Source organism: Dromiciops gliroides, chromosome 1, assembly GCF_019393635.1.
Source record: "Dromiciops gliroides isolate mDroGli1 chromosome 1, mDroGli1.pri, whole genome shotgun sequence".
NCBI classification, from domain to species: domain Eukaryota; kingdom Metazoa; phylum Chordata; class Mammalia; order Microbiotheria; family Microbiotheriidae; genus Dromiciops; species Dromiciops gliroides.
Genome location: NC_057861.1, coordinates 411623147 through 411645824, shown reverse-complemented (window position 1 = coordinate 411645824; position 22678 = coordinate 411623147). Strand labels below are relative to the sequence as shown.

Below are 22678 nucleotides of genomic sequence, written 5' to 3'. Positions count from 1 at the left end.
TATGAACTCAACTCGAGACCACCTTCAAGTCCAGTGAACCAGTGAATTTGGATGATGTCTTCCAATCAGCTTGAAGCAGTGTGTAAGGACCGCCTATGCTCTGGACCTATAAAAAGCTTCCACACTCAGTTTGCTGGGGAGTTCGTGATTGAAGCAGGCTCTCAGTGGAGGACTTGAGGAAGAACCTAACCAGGCTGGAACTCTAGGCTAAATAGGCCTTTTCTTAACTTTCTGAACTCCTGGTATGTTTTAATAAATGCTTAATGCCCAAAGACTGGTGCTAAAGCTTCTAATTTAAGGCAACTACACATTTACACATCACACAACTAAAGATGGCCTCCCACTAGGGGCATTTAAACTGTTAACATTATGGTATGCTATGTAGCCAACGCTTTAAATTTCTTTTCTTTTCTTTTTTTTTTTTGGTCCAGACTTTTAAAATTTGTTAATGTATTACTTCTCAAAGTGCAAAGGGGCAATTGCTCTTCATCTTCAAGACTTCAAGCTCAATGATTTGCCCAGAGTCAAACAGCCAGAGGGTGTCAAGGTCGACCTTGAACCCAGTTCATTCTGACTCTAAAGCCAGCTCTCTAACCACAAGCCCAAACTATTTCTCTGTCTTCAATTTTATATAAATAAATAAGCCTAATAAAAATGACTAACAACAAGAAGAACCAAATTTTTCTTTTAAATATCCTTTATTTTAGTATGCTTTGTTTTCAACTGATGATTCCTATGGGTATAGTCAGGACAGCTAGGTAAGCACAGTGGATAAAAGTCTGAGCCTGACTTTGAACTCCTCCTGAGTTCAAATCTGGCCTCAGACACTTAGTAGCTGTGTGACTGTAGACAGGTCACTTAACCCTGTTTGCCTCAGTTTTCTCCTCTGCAAAAATGAGCTGGAGAAGGAGGCAAACTCCTCCTATATCTTTACCAAGAAAACCCCAAAACAGGGTAACAATGAGTCAGACAGGACTGAAATGACTTAACAAATGGGTATTTCAATCCACAAGATCAGAACCTAGAAGTAGAAAGACCTCAGAGGCTATCTCATCCAACATCTTATTTTGGTGATGAAGAAACCAAGGCTCAGGAAATTTAAATAACCTGACCAAGGTTAGCCAGGTAGCAATTTTTTTCATCCTCAGCTAGGTGGTACAGTGGATAAAGAACTGGGCCTTGAGGAAGGAAAAACTGAGTACAAATCTAGCCTCAGATACTTACTGAGCAAGTCACTTAAACTCTGTCTGCCTCAGTTTCCTCATTGTAAAATAGAGATAATAACAGCACCTACCTCCCAGGGTTGTAGTAAGGATCAAATGAGATAATATTTGTAAAGCCTCACATATAATAAGTGGTCCAATATTGCCTGACATTTAATAGATGCTTAATAAAATGTTATGCGTTTTCCTTCCTCCCTCCCTTCCTCCCTCCCTCCCTTCCTTCCTTCCTTCCTTCCTTCCTAAATTTGCTGTCACTATCCTGGAATTCTCTCCCTTTGGTCAAAATAAATTAAAACAATAAAAACAAAAGCTCCCAAGATTGAGATTAGGCAAACTTTGTAACTTTGTAACTTAACACAGTTTGGAAGAAAATTCACCACCATGAATGAACATAAAACCACATGAGGTGCCCACTCAGCCTTGCACACAGCAAGGTCAAGCAGGGTCTTTACTTGCATAAGATTATGCTTTAATCACTAACACATAAGTAGATGATTATCTAAATTTCTCTCAGAGGCATATAAATACTCAGCAGGGCCAATATTATACATAGAACCAATTCTACATAAGACCAATAAGATATAAGATCTGGAAAAGGGAGATTTAGGCTCAGTCCAGAGAAATAAGGGAAAAATAAGGATTTATACATCCCACCAGTGTAAAGTGAAGAACAGAAGAGAATACCAGAAACTTATTCAAAAATGAATATACTGGGGGGCAGCTAGGTGGCACAGTGGATTAAGCACTGGCCCTGGATTCAGGAGGACCTGAGTTCAAATCCGGCCTCAGACACTTAACATTTACTAGCTGTGTGACCCTGGGCAAGTCACTGAACCCCCATTGCCCCACCAAAAAAAAAAAGAATATACCACCATGAGGCCTGCTGAATTGAGTCATCTTTGCATTAGATTGTGAACTCCTTGAGGGCAGGGACTGTCTTTTGCCTCTATTTGTAATCCCTAGCAATCAGAAGAGTTCCTGTCACAAAGAAGGCACTTAAGAAGTGTTTGCCTTGATTAGAAGCTGAAACATTAGGGCTGTTCAAAAGGAAAGCTCTGCAGGGTTAGATGATTCTGTTGGTAGTACAATATTTTGTAAAGCACATTTGGCAACACCATAAAATAGACCAGCTGCAGCTATTTGTAAGCTGGTATATCCTTAGGCAAAAATACTTACTCTCCCAGATATAAAATCCCTAGACAAAATGTGAATGTTATGTTTCTTTTTTTAATGTTAAAAAAAAATTATCTGCCACAGATATTCACTGCCAGCTCAGTAAAGGCTGTGTAGACTGTTGTTATACAACACAGATCAATATAGGCTGTATGGTCTCCAGAAAGGAAGGAAACCAAAGGATCAGTGGCTCTAATGAGTAAAGTCAAAGGTCCCCATACCTATACACCATAAAACTTACTCTAAACCAAGACAAATCTTTGAATTTATTAGGCAAATCATGTGGGAAAATAGCAGCAAATTCTTTAAACACATAGTAAAATCAGTCGCTTAAAAAATATCCTGTAAACTCACTTTAAAAATAATCTTTAAACACTGGCAGCTTGTCAAAGTGTCTAGCATATGACAGGCACCAAATATGACATATTAAATAAAATAACAGAGGGATGAAATTGTGAATTAGAATCACCTCCCTGAGTTTGTACTTTTTAAGCATGGGGGACAGGGACAAGATCTGTGATTTCTCTCTCTGCCCAAGCAGGTCGTTAACAATTCTACAGCTTAGAGTCTTAAAAGAGTTGTTATTTGTCCTTCATTCTCAAAAAGGACCATTAATCAGGGTGATGTCATGACTTGCAATGAATTGGATTTAAGTGAGGCAAGGCTGTGCAAGGTCACCAACCACTCTCTCTCTCTCCTCCATAGACATCTGGGTAGTGTCAAGATATATAGAGATAGAGATAGAGATAGAGATGGATAGATAGATAGATAAATATAGAGATAGATATAGAGATATATCTATATCTATATAGATATATGTATCAGGATGACTGGAGATGGCCCTGGATGTTTTTAAGGCAATTGGGGTTAAATGACTTGCCCAGGTCACATAGCTAATAAATGTCTGAGGTGAGATTGGAACTCAGGTCCTCTTGACTACAGGGTCAGCTCTTTTTTTCATTTTCTTTTTCTTTTTTTTAAGGGCCAGCTCTTTATCCACTGTGCCACCTAAGCGACTTGCCTAAAGCATAAAGCCAATATGTGTCAGGACTTGAATCCAAGTCTTCCTGGCTTCCAGACCAGCTCTCAGTCCACTTTGCCATCCTAGTTCTCTTTTTAAGCATAAGATGACAAAATGCTAAAGCATGGCAATTTGAAAGAGTGAATTCCTATGCAATATTTCTTAGTTTGGCAAAATTACATTCTCTCTCTCTCTCTCTCTCTCTCACACACACACACACACACACACACACACACACACACACACACACACACACAGTGTATAGGGAGAACACTAATTTTTAAATAAATTAGTATTATAGGTGATAAGGATTTCATGACTCAAAGAAAGTATGTTACCTGTGGTGTGAGCTCCACTTCCAATTCACCAGCTAGGTACTGCCGTTCAAATTCTGCATTTTCTCCCACATAAGAGGAAATCATTCGTTTTATCTGCTTCGACTTAAGTAAAAGTCCCAAGCCAAAGTCTTCAACACTATGAGGAAAAGAAAGACAGTTTAAAACTAGCTAATGGATGTGTAAATTACTTATAAATCACAAGAATTTCTGACAGTTGAGTCCTACCATTACACACAAAAAGGGAAAGGCCAGGATTACTTTAATTTTTTAGGGGAGGTAGATGGTGCAGTGGATAGAGCACCAGGTCTGGGCTCAGGAAGAGCTGAGTTCAAATATTACCTCAGACATTTACTAGCTGTGTGACCCTAGGTAAGTCACTTAACCCTGTTTGTCTCAATTCCCTCATCTATAAAATGACCTGGAGAAGGAACAGGCAAACCATTCCAATATCTTTGCCAAGATGAAGTCACAAAGTGTCCGATACAACTGAAATAACTGAACAATACTTTATTTTTATTTCATTTTCAAAAAATATTATAGTGTATCTAAGTTTATATTTTATGAAGATAGCAAAAGAACAAAAGAGTAAGAAATAGGAAGCATTTTCATAAAGGACATTTCCTAAGAATCCCTAAGGGGAGGATACATGTATGTAAGCAAAGAATAAAAGGTCATGCTGTAACAATTAAAATAAGGTAGGGCAGGGGCAGCCAGATGGCGCAGTGGATAGAGCACCGGCCCTGGAGTCAAGAGTACCTGAGTTCAAATCCCGCCTCAGACACTTAACACTTACTAGCTGTGTGACCCTGGGCAAGTCACTTAACCCCAATTGCCTCACTTAAAAAAATAAATAAATAAGGTAGGGCAACTACTTGGCACAGTGGATAAAGCAATGGCCCTGGATTCAGGAGGACCTGAGTTCAAATCCTGCCTCAGTCACTTGGAACTTACTAGCTGTGTGACCCTGGGCAAGTCACTTAACCCTCATTGCCCCATCCCCCCCCAAAAAATGTTCAAATAAGGTAAACTGAGGCAAACCCAAATGGGGTCATGAAGAGTTGGACACAACTGAAAAACTGTTCAACAACAACAAAACTGAGGCACAGCTAGGATGGTTCAACAGATAGAATGCTGAGCCTAAAGTCAGAAAGAGTCATCTTCCTGAGTTCAAATCTAGCCTCAGGCACTTAAAGGCTGTGTGACCCTGGGCAAGTCTTAAATAACCCTGTTGGCCTTGATTTCCTCATCTGTAAAATGAGCTGCAAAAGGAAATGCCAAACCACTCCAATATGTCTGCTAAGAACATCCCAAATGGGATCATGAAGAGTCTGAAACAACTGAATAACAAAGATGGCAAAAACCAAAAAAACAAACAAACAACAAAAAACCTGAGGCCATATGAGTGGGACTGCTCCCTTTTATAGTTTTTGGGAGTAGAGAACAAAAAATGGGACTTGGTAGGTAGGGAGCAAGTTATGATTGGTTAAAAGAGCTCAATATAGGGGCAGCTAAGTGGCACAGTGGATAAAGCACCGGCCCTGGATTCAGAAGGACCTGAGTTCAAATCCAGCTTCAGACACTTGACACTTACTAGCTGTGTGACCTTGAGCAAATCACTTAACCCTCATTGTCTCGCAAAAACAAATAAACAAATAAATGAATAAATGAATAAATAAATAAACAAATAAACAAATAAACAAACAAATAAATAAATAAATAAGAAATTTGGGAAAAAAAGAAAGAGAAGAAAAGGAAAACTAAAATGTTTGGAAACCACACCCCTGTCTGTCCATTTTCTCCTTCTCCCCAAAAGGCAGACTGAGTGTATCTCTTATAAACAACATACTATTGGATTCTAGTTTCTAATCCATTCTACTATCAGCTTCCATTTTGTGGGTGAACTCATCTCATTCACATTCACAGTTATGATTATTTTGTATTTCCCTCCATCCTATTTTCTTGTGTTTCTTCTTTCTTTTTTTTTATCCTGTCCTTCCTCAAAAGTCTGTTTTGCTTCTGGCCACTGCGTGCTTCAATCTACCCTCCTTTTTATCACCCTCCCAACCCCTAATCTCTTCTCCCCTTTCCCTCCTATTTCCCTTTTGGACAAGATTGATTTCTATACCCAACTCTCTGTACACTTTCCCATTTGAGCAAATTACAATGAGATTGAGGGTCATTCCAACATAATTGACTCTTACCTGGGCCTTCTGTCTATATAGATTGCTTCTAACTACCCTACTAATGAGTTCTTAGGAATTACATGAATCATCTTCCCATAAAGGAATGTAAACAGTTTAACTTTATTGAGTCTTATGATTTCTCTTTATGCTTATGTTTTTATGCTTCTCTTGAGTCCTTTGCTTGAATGTCAAATGTTCTATTCAGCTCTGGTCTTTTTCATCATAAATGCTTAAAAGTCATTAATTTCATTAAATATTCATTAAATATTCATTCTTTCCCCAAAGGATTATACTCGGTTCTGCTACTTGGTTGTAATCCTAGCTCCTTTGTCTTCTGAAATACCATATTCCAATCCCTCTGCTCCTTAAACACTGAAGCCACCATATCCTGTGTTATCCTGACTGGGGTTCCAAGATATCTGAATTGTTTCTGTCAGCTTGCATTATTTTCTCCTTGACCTGGGAGCTCTGGAATTTGGTTATTATATTCCTGGGAGTTTTTATTTTGGGATCTCTTTCAGGAGGTGATCAGTAGATTCTTTCAATTTCTATTTTTACCCTCTACCCAAGGCAGTTTTCCTTAATAATTTATTGAAATATGTCAGCTCTTTTTTTTTTTTAAATCATGCCTTTCAGGTAGTTCAATATTTTTTCAATTATCTCTCCTTGTTCTATTTTTCAGGTCAGTTGTTTTTCAATGAGATAGTTCACATTTTGTTTTTAAAATTCTTTTCGGGGCAGTTAGGTGGTGCACCAGTCCTGGATCCAGGAGGACCTAAGTTCAAATCTCACCTCAGATACTTGGCATTTACTAGCTGTGTGACCCTGGGCAAGTCATTTAACCCTCATTGCCCTGCCCCCCCCCAATAAATAAATAAATAAATAAATAAATAAATAAATAAATAAATAAATAAATAAATAATTTAAAAAATAAAATAACATTCTTTTGACTTTAAAAAAAAGTTTTTTGATGTCCCTTGGAGTCATTATTTTCCACTTGCCCAAGTCTAATTTTTAAAGAATTATTTTCTTCAGCAAGATTTTGTATTTCTTTTTCCAAATGGCCCATTCTGCTTTTTAAGTTCTTTTCTTCAGTGAATTTTTGTGCCTCTGTTACCATTAGGTAAATTCTATTTTTAAGGTATTATTTTCTTCAATATTTTTGTGCCTCTATTACCAAATTGTTAATTCTCTTTTCATAATTTTCTCCCTTCATTATAATTTCTTCACCTAGTTTTTCCTTTATTACTTATCTTTGTAACTCTTCTAGGAATTCTCATTGGGCTTTTGTCCAATTAGCATTTGTCTGAAAATTTGGTTATACCTATTTTAACACTGTTGTCTTCTAAGTTTGTATCTTTGTCTTCTCTGCCACTGTAGTAACTTTTTATGTTAACATTCCTTTTTGTTGATGATTGTTCATGTTTCCAGTCTATTTCTTGACTTTGAACTTTATGTTTCACTTGGGCTCTGCTCACCTGGTGATGGGTAGGCACTGTCACAAGCTTTAAGCTTTTTCATGCTACTGTTTTCAGAGCACATTCAGGGGACCTACAAGTTTTCAGTGCTTCCAAGGTAGTGACTGGTCCAGGATAGAGGTGTAGTCACTGTCCTGGTCTATGCTCTGGTCTGTAACCAGGAAGGGCCCCCTGCTCCTCTGTAGCCAAATGCACTAGTGTTCCTCTTAACCCTGGGACTGAGACCAGGTGCCCTGCTCCTTTGTGATTGACCACAAGCTCTGCTATCTGCCCTGGAACGGCAGCTATGAACCATGACCCAGAACTGCATATGAACAATAACACTGCCAAACAGCTCCCAGTCCTGCAAACAATGCCAGCTCAAGGTCCCTTGTAAATTTTATCTGACCAGTTGTCCAACCTCCCCTTACCATCTCTAGGCTGAAAGCTCCTGAAGCTGCTTCTGCTGCCACCATCACAGCCACCTCCAAAGCCCACTGATGGTGTTGCCTCTGCTCTTGACTAGTCCCTACCCCAGTGTCACAGACCTTTCCTTTCCACCTCCTAAATTGTCTTAGGTTGGAATTCTATTTGAGACATTACTTTATAAAGTTATTTGGAAGGGAATGCTGGGATAGTTTGGCTGGGTTGCTGCTTCTAATCCAACAGCTTCAAGAAGCTGAACTCTAGAGTATTAACAATGAGCAATCATGGTTGCAGAGAACCAACTACAAAAACACCACCTCCTTTTCAATAAGGGATAGAGGACTCTGGGGATGGAATATCGAATACATTATCAGACTGTTATCTGTTGAGATTATTTTTTTTCCCTGTTGATACAAGAAAAGGTTTTATTAGTAGGATGCCCAGGCAAAGTATATCTAAGAACAACAAATGTAAAAATAAAAGGTGTCAAGAAGACATTTCAAAAAGTAAGTAGAGGATCTCACATATCCCAAGGAAGTCAAGGCCAGAAACAATGGTTAAATAAATAAATACACACACACACACACACATATATAAATGAATAAATGAAGGAAGGAAGGAACAAATAAAATAAATATATAAGTGAGTAAACAAATGAATGAATGAATGAATAACAAAATATTCATAGTAACCCTCTGTGGTAACAAAGGACTAGAAACAAATTAAGTGCTTACTGAAGAATGATTGGTGAAAAAAAACCATGATATATGAATAAAATGGAATATTATTGTACAGTAAGGAAGGACAAATATGAGCAATAAGAACACAAATGAAAAGATCAATAAAAAGGAAGATCGACTCTGAGTAATGGAAATGAAATCAATGAAGGTCCTAGAAGAGAGACAACTACATCCTCCCTGATGGCCAGGAAATGAGGGATTACTAGGACAAAATGCTATCTATACAATCAGACAAGGTTTCTGTAGCAGATGATTTAAGTTAATTCTTCATCTTTTTTCTCAAGTGGTGTGTTAACTGGGAGAGAGCAGTAAATGACTTCAATGCAAAGGCAAAAGACATCAATAAAACATATTTTTTGAAAAAAGTATGTAGAAAAGAGAAAGAGAAATCTGAGGTGGACAAAAGGAAAGCTGAGAAAATACAACCAATGACCTCAATCTTCTTGGTAAAATAGAAGGCAACAGAATTTGCAGCATGCTAGATGTGGGATAGATTTTCTATCCTGAAGAAAAAAAATTGGAAGTTTATGTAACATGATATGGAGCTAACAATAGATGAATTATTATTTTTCTAAATTTTTTAAATTTGTGGAATAAAACTAGCATTTCTATAACACAGTATGATAAAAAGATGAGATGATTGCACATGAACCCACAAATTCATTATGTACAACTTGCTATTCCTTTTAAATACACAAAAAGTTATCATGTAAATTTCATTCTCCCACCTTAAAAAAGTGAAATAAAACAAAACCCTACCAAACATCAGCAGTGAGGATGCACTAAGGGTGTATATTATAAATTTATTACAGAACCAATTAATATTTTTATAATTTTCTTCAGCCATGCTTCAGAGAACAAGAGCTGGAGTAAGGGAAAAAACCAGAGCTAAAAAGGAAAATCAACGAGACTTCCAACATTGGAAGTTCAAAGGGGTGAGGGATTTTAGGGTAGTGGCAAATGCACCATAAATGTGTCTGACCACGTACAGGTGGCCTAAGGAAGCACAAAAACTTCTGGGGTGCCTGGGAGAAGAGAGGGAACCTTGAAGGCCTTGGGATTACAGAGAGGACAAAAAGAAGGCTTGGTAGGAGTGGAAATGGAAAGGTAGGGGACTGCATTCAAAAAGGGGGAACGTGAGTTTATGAACTCCAGGCAGAACAATTCCAGGAAGATGATGGGTTCTAAGGCTGGGCCAGGTGATTGGCATATGATATTGTTCAGTGAGTGGTTCAGGCTTAATTCATTTTAAGATGGTTTTTAACTATATTGCCCTATTTTACATGAGATATATAGTATTTACTCTTCCCATTTGCATGCAGTTGACAAGATTTATGCCTTTTCATTATTCTACCAAAGAGTACCCCTATCCACAATCTACCTGCAGCACCAATTTAACAAAAAGTGTCAGTAACAAAAGAGATGGTAATGACTTTCTGAAGAATTTTCTACTCAAAACCCCTAAAATACCATCTTTTCTTACCTCTTCCCAACCAATGGGGGAAAGTGAAGGAATATTTGACCACTAGATGGCATAGAAAACACATTTCTTAGGTAACTGCAACACATGGGAATACATTATCAGACTGTTATCTGTTGAGATTATTTTTTTCAAGATTTCATTGGTGTACTTGTTGTACCTATGCTGACAGTAATAATGACAAGGGGGGGGGGACAGTTTTTAACCTCTTTATGCCATGAACCCCTTTGACAAAGTCTAATAAAGAATAGAGACCCCTTCTCAAAATGTTTTTTAAATGCATAAGATACATAGGATTATAAAGGAAATCAATTATAATGAAATAATTATTAAACCATTCTTTTTTTGGTTTTAGTGAGGCAATTGGGGTTAAGTGACTTGCCCAGGGTCACACATCTAGTAAGTGTTAAGTGTCTGGGGTCGGATTTGAACCCAGGTACTCCTGACTCCAGGGCTGGTGTTCTATCCACTGGGCCACCTAGCTGCCCCTCTAAACCATTCTTTTTTAAAAACAAATTAATGGACACCAGATTCTGAACCTCTCTCTGCCTTAGAGAATAATTTCATGACTGATTGTGGTCTAAAATGTTCATCACTTGGTAACTAACCTTCTGGTGATGAGTCTATCCAAATTTAGCTATTCCAGTCTTCTGTTGCCAAGAGATGATCCCTAAGGTGCCTTCAGTCTCTAAATCCTACACTTATGCTAGACTGCAATCCCTCCCCCTCTACACACACTGAAAGCCCATCCACCATTTCTTGAAATAATATCAGAGTTTGTGTTTCGCTAGCAATTTTAGAAATCTTATTGAGAGTCATTCAGTAAGATATCAGAATGGGATTATTGAAAAGGCTTAAGTAGCAGAACATATTATAGATTAGGAATCTATATAATTTTTTAAAAAATTGAAATGGAGTGCAATAAAACTCTAATTCCTTTATCTCCATCACCTCCACCTTCTCCCCAACCTGGACACCACCCCTGGGTCTCTTGGCTCTGATAGGTAAGCTTCTGCTTTATCTGGCCAGGCCCCAGGTATCTACCTCACTTCCTGGCCTGTTCCAAATCAGATCACCTACTGACCAGCCCACCAGTGAAGAGCATCTCCATACTTAACTAGGTTGGCTGCAGACTGCAAGTCAAGATACACCACAGCCTACAAATAAAGTAGAAATGGATCCAAAGACCAATGAGGAAAAAATGGACATGGCAGACAGATATAAGCAGAATACAAATACACTACCAACAAAGAATTGCTCAAGAGAGACAGAGATAAAGAATGTTGTTGAAGAGAGATGTATGCCAGGAAAAAAAAAGATGGGCCAGTGACACAATGAGAGCAAAGGGAACTGATAGACAGCTTGAATGCTCCATGGGCATCCATGTTGCATCAAGAGATGCAAAGGAAGACACCCCAATATATCCCACATCTGACATTTATTAGCTATGTGACCCAAAGTTAATCAGTCACTTAGTTTTTCTATGCCTCCTCTTTCTCATCTGTAAAATGAGGGGATTGGACTTGATGACTTCCTTTTTTTGTCTGTTTTTGCAGGGCAATGGGGGTTAAGTGACTTGCCCATGGTCACACAGTTGGTAAGTGTCAAGTATCTGAGGTCAGATTTGAACTCAGGTCCTCCTGAATCCAGGGCTGGTGATTTATCCACTGTGCCACCTAGCTGGCCCCTAAGGACTTGATGACCTCCAAAGAGTCTTCCAGCTGGCTATCTGTGATTTACTATTGGATGGATTCCATGAAGAGGATATGTTGGAATACAAGGAGAAGGGCAAACAATAAATGCTGAATGTGAACAAGCATGAATGAGCTAGAATCTATATTGCTGAAAAGCCTATCCACATTGATAAGATCATGGATCTATTAAAGTATTAAAGGATTGGGATTGAGGGGAGCTAGATATCACAGTGGATGGAGTGCAGAGCCTGGAGTCAGCAAAACTCATCTCACTGAGTTCAAATCTGGCCTCAGACAGTTAGTAGCTGTGCAACCCTAGGCAAGTCATTTAACCTGCTGGCCTCAGTTTTCTCATCTGTAAAATGAAATGGAGGAGGAAATTGCAAACCACTTCAGAATATTTGCCAAGAAAACCCCAAATGGGGTCATGAAGAGTCAACAATGACTGAAATGATACCTGAACAACAACAACAAAAAAGTGGGATTAAAATGGCCCCAGGGTTAATCCCCCAAAAGAAAACTCCCTGGGAATTTCTGCTTCCCCAAGGAATGGAGAGAATGGAAGAGAAAAGTGGGATTTATAAAGGTCACACCCTGGAGGCCAACACACTTTTGCTTTTTGCTACTCTCCAATCTGCTGCTTGCATCCTGCTCACCTCCTTTTATTTAATTTTTTTAATTTATTTTAATTTTTTATTATTTTATTTAATTATCAATTACCTTGATTCAAATAAGAGAACAGCATGACGAGAGATAAAGGTACAAGAACAAGCATGAATATAACAGAATCAACTGCCATGTTTTATTGTGTTTTAAATCAACTTACATATGACTGTGCTTCATCACTGTCTCAGTTTACCCTTTATCCAACCTAGGTCTTTTCCTGCTTTTTCCTCAGCAAACAAAACTATTTCGTTACCAATGTTTTTACCTGCAGTTTTTTCATTCCTAAGTAGACTGCCTTTCATCAAACTTTACTTCAGTTTCCTAATCATTCTATCAATCAAATCATTTTGATTTTTGATATTTTATTCAAAATGTGAGTCCCATTATCATCTTGCCCTTTCAATCCCTCACCCCCACGCCAATCCACGGCATAATACGTGAACTTAACAAATACACTCGCAATTCAATCATCCAGATCCCAAGAAACAATGAAATGAGCAAAACCAGATATTTAAAACACATTTCAGATTAACTAAATAATTCATGGTATATTAGTAATTAAAATTAGCAAGTTACAAGAAAGAGAGAGAGACAGAGAGACAGAGACAGAGAGAAAGAGAGAGAAACAATTGCTGCTTGAATGCTTGAGACAGTGGAAAGAACAGTGGATTTAGAATCTGTAGACTGAGATCAAATTCTGCTTCTAACACTTATTACCTGAAAAACCTTGGACAAATTAGTTACTTTCTATGAGTGTCTACTTCCTCTAACTCCTGATGGGTCCCTTCTTGCTCTCAATCTGTAATTCTCTAGCCACATTAAAGAAGGACTGACCCAAAGCCTCTTCATCTGAAATTTAATAAAGAACTATACAGTCCAATGTCAACTGCAAATTTCAAGGTTTTTTTTTTTTAAGAAGCAAAATCTTACTAATTTGAGAGGTTACCTATTTTGAAAGCCTGCTATGATTTTAACTGTGTACAATGACCCTCAAAAACAGCCAGAAATGAAGCCAGTTAAGTGGAACTTCCCCTCCCAAACTGTTTCTGATCCCTGGATATGTCACATTTTCTTTCTATCAAAAAGTCTTGCTTTTTTTTTTTTACATTTTTATTACAATTTTGCTAAATTATAATCCAACAATTTATCAAGAACTTTCACACTAGTTGTTATGGACACTTACCCTGCGTTATTACTGACTGCAGTTAATCCTTTTACTCCAGTCTTCAGTAAAGCACCAATGAGATTCTCTGGAATTCCACAGAGCCCAAAACCTATAGTATTCCCAGAAGAATGAGCCAAGGTAAGAAAGTCTGCAGTTTCTTTGGGTGATAGCAACAATAACCATTTAAATTTTTTTTAATTTAAAATGACTTTGTAAATGAGGAAGGAAAAGGAAAAAAATATTAACCATATTAGGCCTAACTGAATTATAGTCCTATTTCAGTCCATGTAAAACTAAAAGAAAAAAACCTCTCTATTCAGAGAGCTTTGATCTATATTTCAATACTGGTCCTCACTGAAAAGTCATGAGATATATTCTACTCCCATATGTGTGCATTGCTCTTTACCAGAGTATGGCTTATGGAAACTTTTATATCATTACCTTGTTTTGGTATTTACCTTCCATGTGGCTAGTTACAAGAGCCAGCATGGATAGCAGATAGATTGCTTACCTTGGATTCAGGAAGACCTGAGTTCAAGTCATGCCTTCTAAAACATAGGTAAGCTCCTTGAGGGCAAGAACTTTATTTTCCTTTTTTTTGTATTCCCAATGCCAGGAACATGATTAAGCACTTACTAAAAGCTTGTTAGGGGCAGCTAGGTGGCGCAGTGGGTAAAGCACCAGCCCCGGATTCAGGAGTACCTGAGTTCAAATCCGGCCTCAGACACTTAACACTAGCTGTGTGACCCTAGGCAAGTCACTTAACCCCAACTGCCTTACAAAAAAAAAAAAAAAAAAGCTTGTTAGGGCAGCTAAGTAGATAGAATGCAGGGCCTGGAATCAGGAAGACATGAGTTCAAATCTGGCTTCAGATACTAGCTGTGTGACCCTGAGTAGGTCACTTAATCCTGTTTGCTTTACTTCTTCATCTGCAAAATGAGCTGGAGAAGGAAATGGCAAACCACTCCAGTATCTTTGCCAAGAAAAACCCAAATGGGGTCACAGAGTCAGACATGACTGAAGGAATGAACAAGAAAAGCTTATTTGATAACTGATTGAGTGTCCATGGGCAAATCACCTAATCTTTCAGCACCCTTTTCACAAAACAGATGCTGACCTGCATGGTTAGGAGTTTCCTTACAGGGAATTATTATAGGTCTTCCTTTTTTTGTTTTGTTTTGTTTAAAGAAAGAAAAAAAAAGGTAGTTACCTTATGTTCATTGATATTCAACATTTATTGAGAACCTACCATGCACAAGGCAGCTAGGTGGCACAGAGGAAAGAGACCCAGGGCAAGTCACTTAACCTTGTTTGCCTCAGTAAAATGAGCCAGAGAAGGAAACTACAAACCACTCCAGTATCTCTGCCAAAAAAAAACTAGAATGGGACATGAAGAACAATAAACCATGTACAAGTAAAGATGCCAAGTCAGGTTCTGTGAAGAGTACACAAAAGATAAGCCAGAGCCCCTGCCTCCTAGAGCCTACAGTCTAAAAAGGCAGAAAAGATATGTACAGAAATAGCTATGATAAAAGGCAGAATGTGGACATACAATAAAAGAAGTACAAAATGCTATGAGGATTCAGAGGGAAAAAATGTTACTTCTTCCTGGAAATCAGTGAAAGCCTTTTGTGCTTTTTTCCAAAATGACATAAATGTTTCAGTTTCTAAAAGGAAGGAGTTGGACCAAAATTATCTCAGAGGTGTCTTCAAGTTCTAAAAATTCTAGCACATAAAATGTTTTTAGCCTACTATTAAGACTACTGTTGGCAAGACTAAGACAAGTAAAAGTTGAGTTTTCTATCATAAGAAAAAGGAATCAGAAGAAAGAGCCAATTGTATCTATGTATGCATGCATGTGCATGTATGTATGTATATGTGTAATGTATATATGTGGGAATGTGTATATGTGTATGTGTACATATATGTAAATGTGTGTATGTGCATATATACATGTATATCTACTATTTAATATAAATATATACATATGTGTATATGTATATATGTGTATGTTAGCATATGTATAAAGAAGAGAGAGAGATCATTAAATGTGGCTATACTTACAGAACCAGAAAAATATAATATAATTTCTATTTCAGGAGTCAGCACAGGGGGTAGCTAGGTGGCCTGGATTCAGGAGTACCTGAGTTCAAGTCCAGCCTCAGACACTTGACACTTACTAGCTGTGTAACCCTGGGCAAGTCACTTAACCCTCATTGCCCCAGAAAAAAAAGGAAAAAAAAGGAGTCAGCACAGGATAGTGGCTAAAAACTTGGCTTTGAAGGCAGGAAGACCCGAGTTCAAGTCTCAACCCTGACAAATGCTGGCTTTATAATCATAAACAACACCCTTCACCCCTCAGTGACTGCACAGCTCTCCAAGATGACAGGTTACAGAGAGGGTGCTGATATGTACTGGGAGCTTCCTCATCCACAAAAGGCACATACTAAAGGAATCATAATCTAGTTGTGACACAAGTGAATACATTTTTTGTTATATTCTTATGACAATTTTACTAAATTGTAATTGAACGTGGTTGACCCAGAACAGTGATGATGCCACACAATTCCACTATTAATGCTCCACTAGAAAGCAAGATGTGTCTACCCCTACATACTAGAAAGGAGGAGTGGAATTACTCACCACCAACTAGGAGTGTTGATCCATCTGTGATATCTTTGACTGCTTCCACTGGATCATTATAAAATTGAGTGTGATGGCAAGTGCTGGTGGAAAAGTAGCAGCCACACCCCTAGAACAAGAAAATAAAGTCAAAAGGAGTCATCAGACTCTGGAGGCAACTTCACTTTATGCAAGGGAAGTAGGTAAGCAAAGTGATTTTCCATTTTTCATAGACAGTATTTACCTATATAAACACACAAGGGATTTGTGATTTTAACAGTGTGCAGACTTCCTACTCCAACACAAAATGTAACACTGCTATATACCTAGAATACATTCAGCCAGGAAGTATTCTATTTTGAGAATCAGCACAACAAGAGGATATAGTATCTGGTACACAGCAAGTACTTCACAAATGCTTACTGACTGACTGACTAGAATGCTGAGCATGGAGTCAGTCAGGAAGAGTTGAGTTCAAATCCTGTTTCTGACTCTTACTAGCTCAAGTCATGGCCAAGTCACTTAACCTATCTGTGTCTCAGACAAGCTAATGCGTTAAAGAAGCCAGTATGCATTATTACATATGCTATAATATTCAAAGAGGAAAGTTGTCTATGTTTCTGAAATAAAGCACATCCGATGTATAGAAGCAATAAGTTAAGGTGATTTATGAGCAATTTAACTCGGAGAGGAAAACTGAACTTCAGAACTTAACTCAAATGCAAAGAAACATGGCTTAGGCAATTTTACAATATACTGAAGGTTGGGGGCAGCTAGGTGGCGCAGTGGATAAAGCAGCAGCTCTGGATTCAGGAGGACCTGAGCTCAAATCCAGCCTCAGACACTTGACACTTACTAGCTGTGTGACCCTGGGCAAGTCACTTAACCCTCTTTGCTCCACAAAACAAACAAACAATATACTAGAGGTGATTCAGAATAGAATAAATTATAAAATGGAATCAAAATCAATTGGATTTTCTCAGTTCCTCCCTTTGATATGGATCAAAGCCATCAACAAGAAAGAAATGCATTTATATTTGGTAAAAATATGTATAACAGTACTTTTGTGATGGCAAAGAATTAGAAACAAAGTACATGCCAATCAAATAGGAAATGGCTCGACAAATTGTGGGACATGAATGAAATGGAATATTATTGTGCTGTAAGAAACAAGGAATTTAATGGATGCAGAGAACAACATGCACAATGGCTACAACCATGTAAGGGGAGTGAAACACAATATATACATGCACACACATGAATGAATGTAGGATAATTATAAAGCATAAACATAACTCAAATGAAGAGAGATAAGAATATAGCCTTATTGCACCTCTTCAAGGAGGTAGAAAGCCCACAGGTGTTGCACATTGCACATGTTTTTGGAGTTTTTCAGTATATGGATAGAGTGTGCTGCTTTCTTCTTCTTTCTTTTTTTTTTGTCTTTAAAAATACTATTTGTTTTTAGGATGGCTCTGGGTAAGAGAAGAGGAGGAGAAAAACTGATAATGTAAAAGAAAAGACAAATGAAAATGACTTGGAAAAAAAAGAAAGAAACCAAGAGGCATAATCTATCTTAAATTCAATTGACAGAGTAAAGTTAACAGGTCTTTACAGAAGACAGACTATATATCTTTGACCTTATTAGTATCATGCTCTAGCCATCATCCCCAGGGCCATGATAGTGGCAAACAAAAACATTCTTATAGAGTAAGACCAATGATCAGAAACAAAGGGATCAGAAAAGACTGAGTCTCTGTATTCTATCAGAAAGCTTTTCCTCTACCACCAGACTGTGTCACTATGTGGGACTTAGACAAAGAGGAAAAATTACAGGCTCAGAATCACTGAATATTAGAGATGGAAATGACCTGAGAGGTCTCTCAAATCTCTTCTATAAATAAGGAAACACAGAAATTGAATGATGCACCTTGACCCAAAATCCTGTTGCTCATCTATATATGGCATGTAGACAAGAGACTATGGTACCAACAAGAGCCAATTGGATGTTCCTGCTGGATACATGCATACAGCTGTTTGGGCATCACCAGGGCAAAGAAAAAGAGACAAGAGGAAATCAGACCCCATTCTAAAGGATTCATCTTGGTCTTATGTAAGTTGCAGGTAGTATGAAGTGATGGACTAGAAGAATAGAATCAGAAGACCTGGCTTTGAATCCTAGGCTTTGCCACTTACTGGGTATGGGACCTTAGGCAAGTCTTTTAAGGTCTTGGGATCTGAGTTCCCTCATCCACAAAAGAAGGGGGCTGAGAGACCTCCACGGTCATTTCCATCTCTAATATTCAGTGATCATGAGGCTGTAAATTTTTGTCCTTCCCTTGTGCTTTCATTATAAAATGTGGAAGAACAGGAATGGTAGTGGTAACAACTTCTGACAGTGTATATTGTGATGGAAAAAATTGGGACCAAAAGACAAGTGTGAAATTGTCCAAGTCCTATAAGGTTTGAATTCCTCCCCTGAAATTACCAGTAAATATTCCATTCAAGACATCTCATTTAGCATTCCCATAAACTGTAAATATACACTCCCTCTTGCAATTTAGGATCCTAGTATTTAAAGCTCAGAGGAACCTTAGAAGTCACCAAGTCCAAACCCCTCAGTTGAAGTATTTGTTTTTTTCTGGTGAACTGCTCCCCCCAACAACCATGTTTAATTCTCTGTTCTAAGTGATGGCTTATTAGATAGGGAAGGGGGAAGACATATTTAGAAATAAAATGAAAACCTCCCAAAAATCAATAAAAAATTTGAATAAATTGATTTATAGCTATGGCATAAAAAGATTAAATGGCTTTTATTCCATAGTAAACATTAATTGTAAATAGTAGCATATGTACCAGATATGGAATTGGTCTTTAAAAAAAAAACATTAGTGAGGAGGGGAAATAAATACCTTTTAAATGATTTAAAAGCAGGGGAGGTGAGGGCAGGTAGGTGGTGCAGTGGATAAAGCACTGGCCTTGGATTCAAGAGAACCTGAGTTCAAATCTGGCCTCAGACGCTTGACACTTACTACCTGTGTGACCCTGGGCAAGTCACTTAACCCTCATTGAACTGCAAAAAAAAGGGGATGAGAGGGAAGAAAGACTTACAGTTTTCCCTGTTCTTCTAAATTGTATCATAAATCTTGACTCAGAAGCCACCTATCCCAGGGCTTAAACTTTTTAAATTTGCAACTCCTTTCCACCCAACAAATTTTTACATGACCCCGGGTATAGAAGTATATAATATAGGTATATATAACCTTTTACTGTTTCCAAATTTTTCACGACTCCCCATATTCAGTTACATGACCCCATATGGGGTTGAGACACACAATCTAAGAAACTTTGATTTATTCCCAACCCTCTCCTTTTACAGCAAGCAAAGTGAGGCCTGAAAGGGTTTCCTTTATGAAGGGGTTAGACTAAAAAGATGATTCCCAAGATCCTTCCAACTATAAATTCTGAGCTATTAAAGAATAAATGAAGGATGCTTAATTTAAAAATTAAACATGTAGCGTAAGTTGACCATCTGATACGTACTGGGAACTATGTGTTTAAGTAGAAAGGGAGATATAAAAGGTATTTTCCTGCCCTCCAAGAGCAGAAAATCTAGTTGTAACATAAACTGTCCAACACCACTTCATTTGTAATTATATAATATTTCATTAAATGTTAAGTGTTATTTTCCTAGCATTAACCAGCAATCAATTAGCAATTAAGGACTTTTTAAGCATCTAAAGTATGTTAGGCACTAGGGAAGAAAAGCTTCTCTAGAAGGTGGCACTTAAGTTGAACCTTGAAGGAAAGAAGGGATTATCCTATGAGAGGAGAGGGGACAGCATTAGTCACAGGGGACAGCCAATTTAAACACATAGTAGTAGGGAAATGGAGTGCCATTTTGCTAACTAAAAAAAAAAAATCTACACAGTAGAAAATTTTAGAGTTAGAAGGGACTTTGATCAGCTACCTCAAGGGTTGTTAAAGAGTTCCATAAAGGTTAAGGAGCTAAATAAAAGCAATTTATTATCATCATTATTACTAATATCTAACCACCTCATTTTGCATAAAAGGGCACTGAGCTTTAACGTGACTTGACCAGAGTCACACAACCAATTACTGATAAAGCCAGAACTAGGTAGAACCCAGGTATCACAGATCCCAAGCCAGTGGTCTTTTCACTTATGTATTTGTAAGTTAGTGCAAAAATACCTTAAGTGTCTAGCAAAAATGAGGCAGTATTTTATCTTTGAAAGGAATGTTTCTGTTATGAAGCAACATTCACCATATGTAATAATAAAAATTCTGTAATCACGAAATACCGGGATAATCATAATTTTTTTCCTCAAATTGAACTCTTTACTATATATATTTTTTAATCATCAGGTTCATCAGGTGACATGAAGCTTGGTGGTAACCGGCTGCCTTTGCCTGCTCCAATCTCTGTTCTAAGTTTTATGCCTTATGATCCACTCCCTTGGGGAAGCTGTCCAGTTCAGAAATAAACACATTCTTTAGACAGGATATTGGCACAGTCGTTACCCTAGTGTTCAAAGTTTAAAGAGGTCCATTAACTTCACTGGCCAAAATCAAAACAAAATATATCTATGGCAGCCTATTATGTGCATGACACTTGTTGGGCACAAAAATATTGGTGATCTCCTCCCTTTCCCTTTTTCAGGAAGATGAAATTTATTTTGCTATGCAAGCCCCAGCTTAGTCATTTAAGGTCAAGTGACCCTTGAGACCTAACGAACTCTAGCTGATCTTGGGTTTCTGATTAGAAGCCCGAGAGAGAAGGCAGGTTAGAGATGGGAAGAAAAGAGGAGAGAAGTGAAGGAGAGAGGGAGAAAGAAAGGGAAAGGGAGACAGAGGAGGAAGGGGAAGAAGGGGAAGAAAGGGGCACAGGACACAGAGAAGAGCTAAGAACTGGCTTGGTGCAGAAGCTTAGAAATGAGGCTGGGGTCTTCCTACTACCTCCAGGATAGTGAGTAGCACAGGCAAATAATCCCATAAACAAGATATTAGTAAAGTGTTGAATAGAACCAGGCTGAGACCCAACTCTTCCTTCCGACCCACAGGATAAACACACATACCAATAAGGTCCCATTAGTGTATACCTAGATGAGCATGGGAGGGATGGAAAGAGAAGAAAGAGCAAAAGGAACCCAGATGTATCTGCTCTTGGAGGGCCTTAATAAGACTGTGCTCTACTCCCGTCTCCCTCCCTCCCCTCCCCCCCCACTCCCCCACTCCCCCATCCCCGCTAAAAGTCTCAGAAAGTGAAAGTCACCCTGCCTAGGGCCAGTGCGGCTATTGGACGCCGGGCTCCAGCGCCGCCTAGAAGGCCACGTTAGCAGCAAGGTTAGGTATCACTTCTCCCCAAGGAGATGTTAGGACTCCTAAGCTTCTCCCTCTGGCAGCATCCCCTCTCCCCTCCCCTGCGTGTGCAAAGCGCACGCCTCACAAGGCACACACCTCCACCCCTCCCACCAGCATCCCTAGCTCAGTTTGTTTTTCTCTTGGGCGGGGGAGCAAGACACACACACACACAAACACACACACACACACACACACACACACACACACACCACACAGAGTCAGATCCCCTGCTTAGGAGGCTGACCCCTCCTCTTCGGCGGGCACCCTCCTCTCTCCAGGCATGCCCAATCTCGCCAGGCGCTCCCATCCAGCCCGGGACACCCGGGCGCGCAGGAGCGGGCTGCAAGCCAAGTGAGAGGGGGCCCCGGCAAAGCCCCTTCCACAACCAGGAAGGTTCCTCACCACATACCCCAAAGTGTCCCTCAAAGCGCCCCTCCAGGCTGTCTCTTTTCCCATCCTATCTCCCAGGTCCCGCCAGAACAGAGAAGGGGTGGAGTGAGCAAAGGCAACATGTGCTAAGGATTGGCTACAAATGGGGCCGGGATCCTCTCTATGGAAGTGGGAGCACAGTAGGTGCATAACTCCGGGACTTCCGGCCTCTGGCCCCCTTAGACATCTTTACCTTGGCTAGGGCGGGTCCGCTCCGGATGCCCTTGCTGGCTCCAGGGAAGGAGATGCTGAGTCTGAACCCAGAGGAGAGGAGTTTGTAAGCCGCCATCTTCAGGATGGCTACAAGCCCGGAAGGATGAAAGTGAGCTCGTGCAAGGGCACTGGAGCGTTACTGCTCCTTCGAAAGTGGAGCTGGCACCTATGTAGCAACTCCCGAAAAACGCTCTGCCTCCGCTGTCACCGCGGGAGGGGGGGGGGTGTGGAGAAGGAGTGTCCGCAGTGGGAGGAGTGGAAGTTCTTACCCCGGGTGCAATGCGGGGACGTCCTCTTTAACCCTCCGGCGCCCGGGTGGAGCCCAAAGGGGCGGGGCGAGTGGCCCCCCCAAATGGGGGTGGGGTGCGAGGGCTAATGTGCTGCACTGCACTTGAGAGTTTACTTAGTTTCCCGGCCCCCGAGGGGGAACTGGGTAGCTCTTGAGAGTTGGGGAGAACTCGGATGA

General features: G+C 39.3%; 1 protein-coding gene across 1 annotated transcript in view; it reads right to left on the bottom strand.

Annotated features, from left to right (window-relative positions):
* Nucleotides 1-22452, bottom strand: part of OXCT1 (3-oxoacid CoA-transferase 1) — a 187469-nt gene extending 165017 nt beyond the window's left edge. The window contains exons 1-4 of the mRNA XM_043979700.1: nt 22193-22452; nt 16210-16318; nt 13585-13675; nt 3756-3891 (exon numbers count right to left, since the gene is read on the bottom strand). Coding sequence (XP_043835635.1) covers nt 3756-3891; nt 13585-13675; nt 16210-16318; nt 22193-22288 — 432 coding nt within the window. The 5' untranslated portion in view covers nt 22289-22452. The remainder of the gene's footprint in view (nt 1-3755; nt 3892-13584; nt 13676-16209; nt 16319-22192) is intronic.
* Nucleotides 22453-22678: the final 226 nt, after the last annotated feature.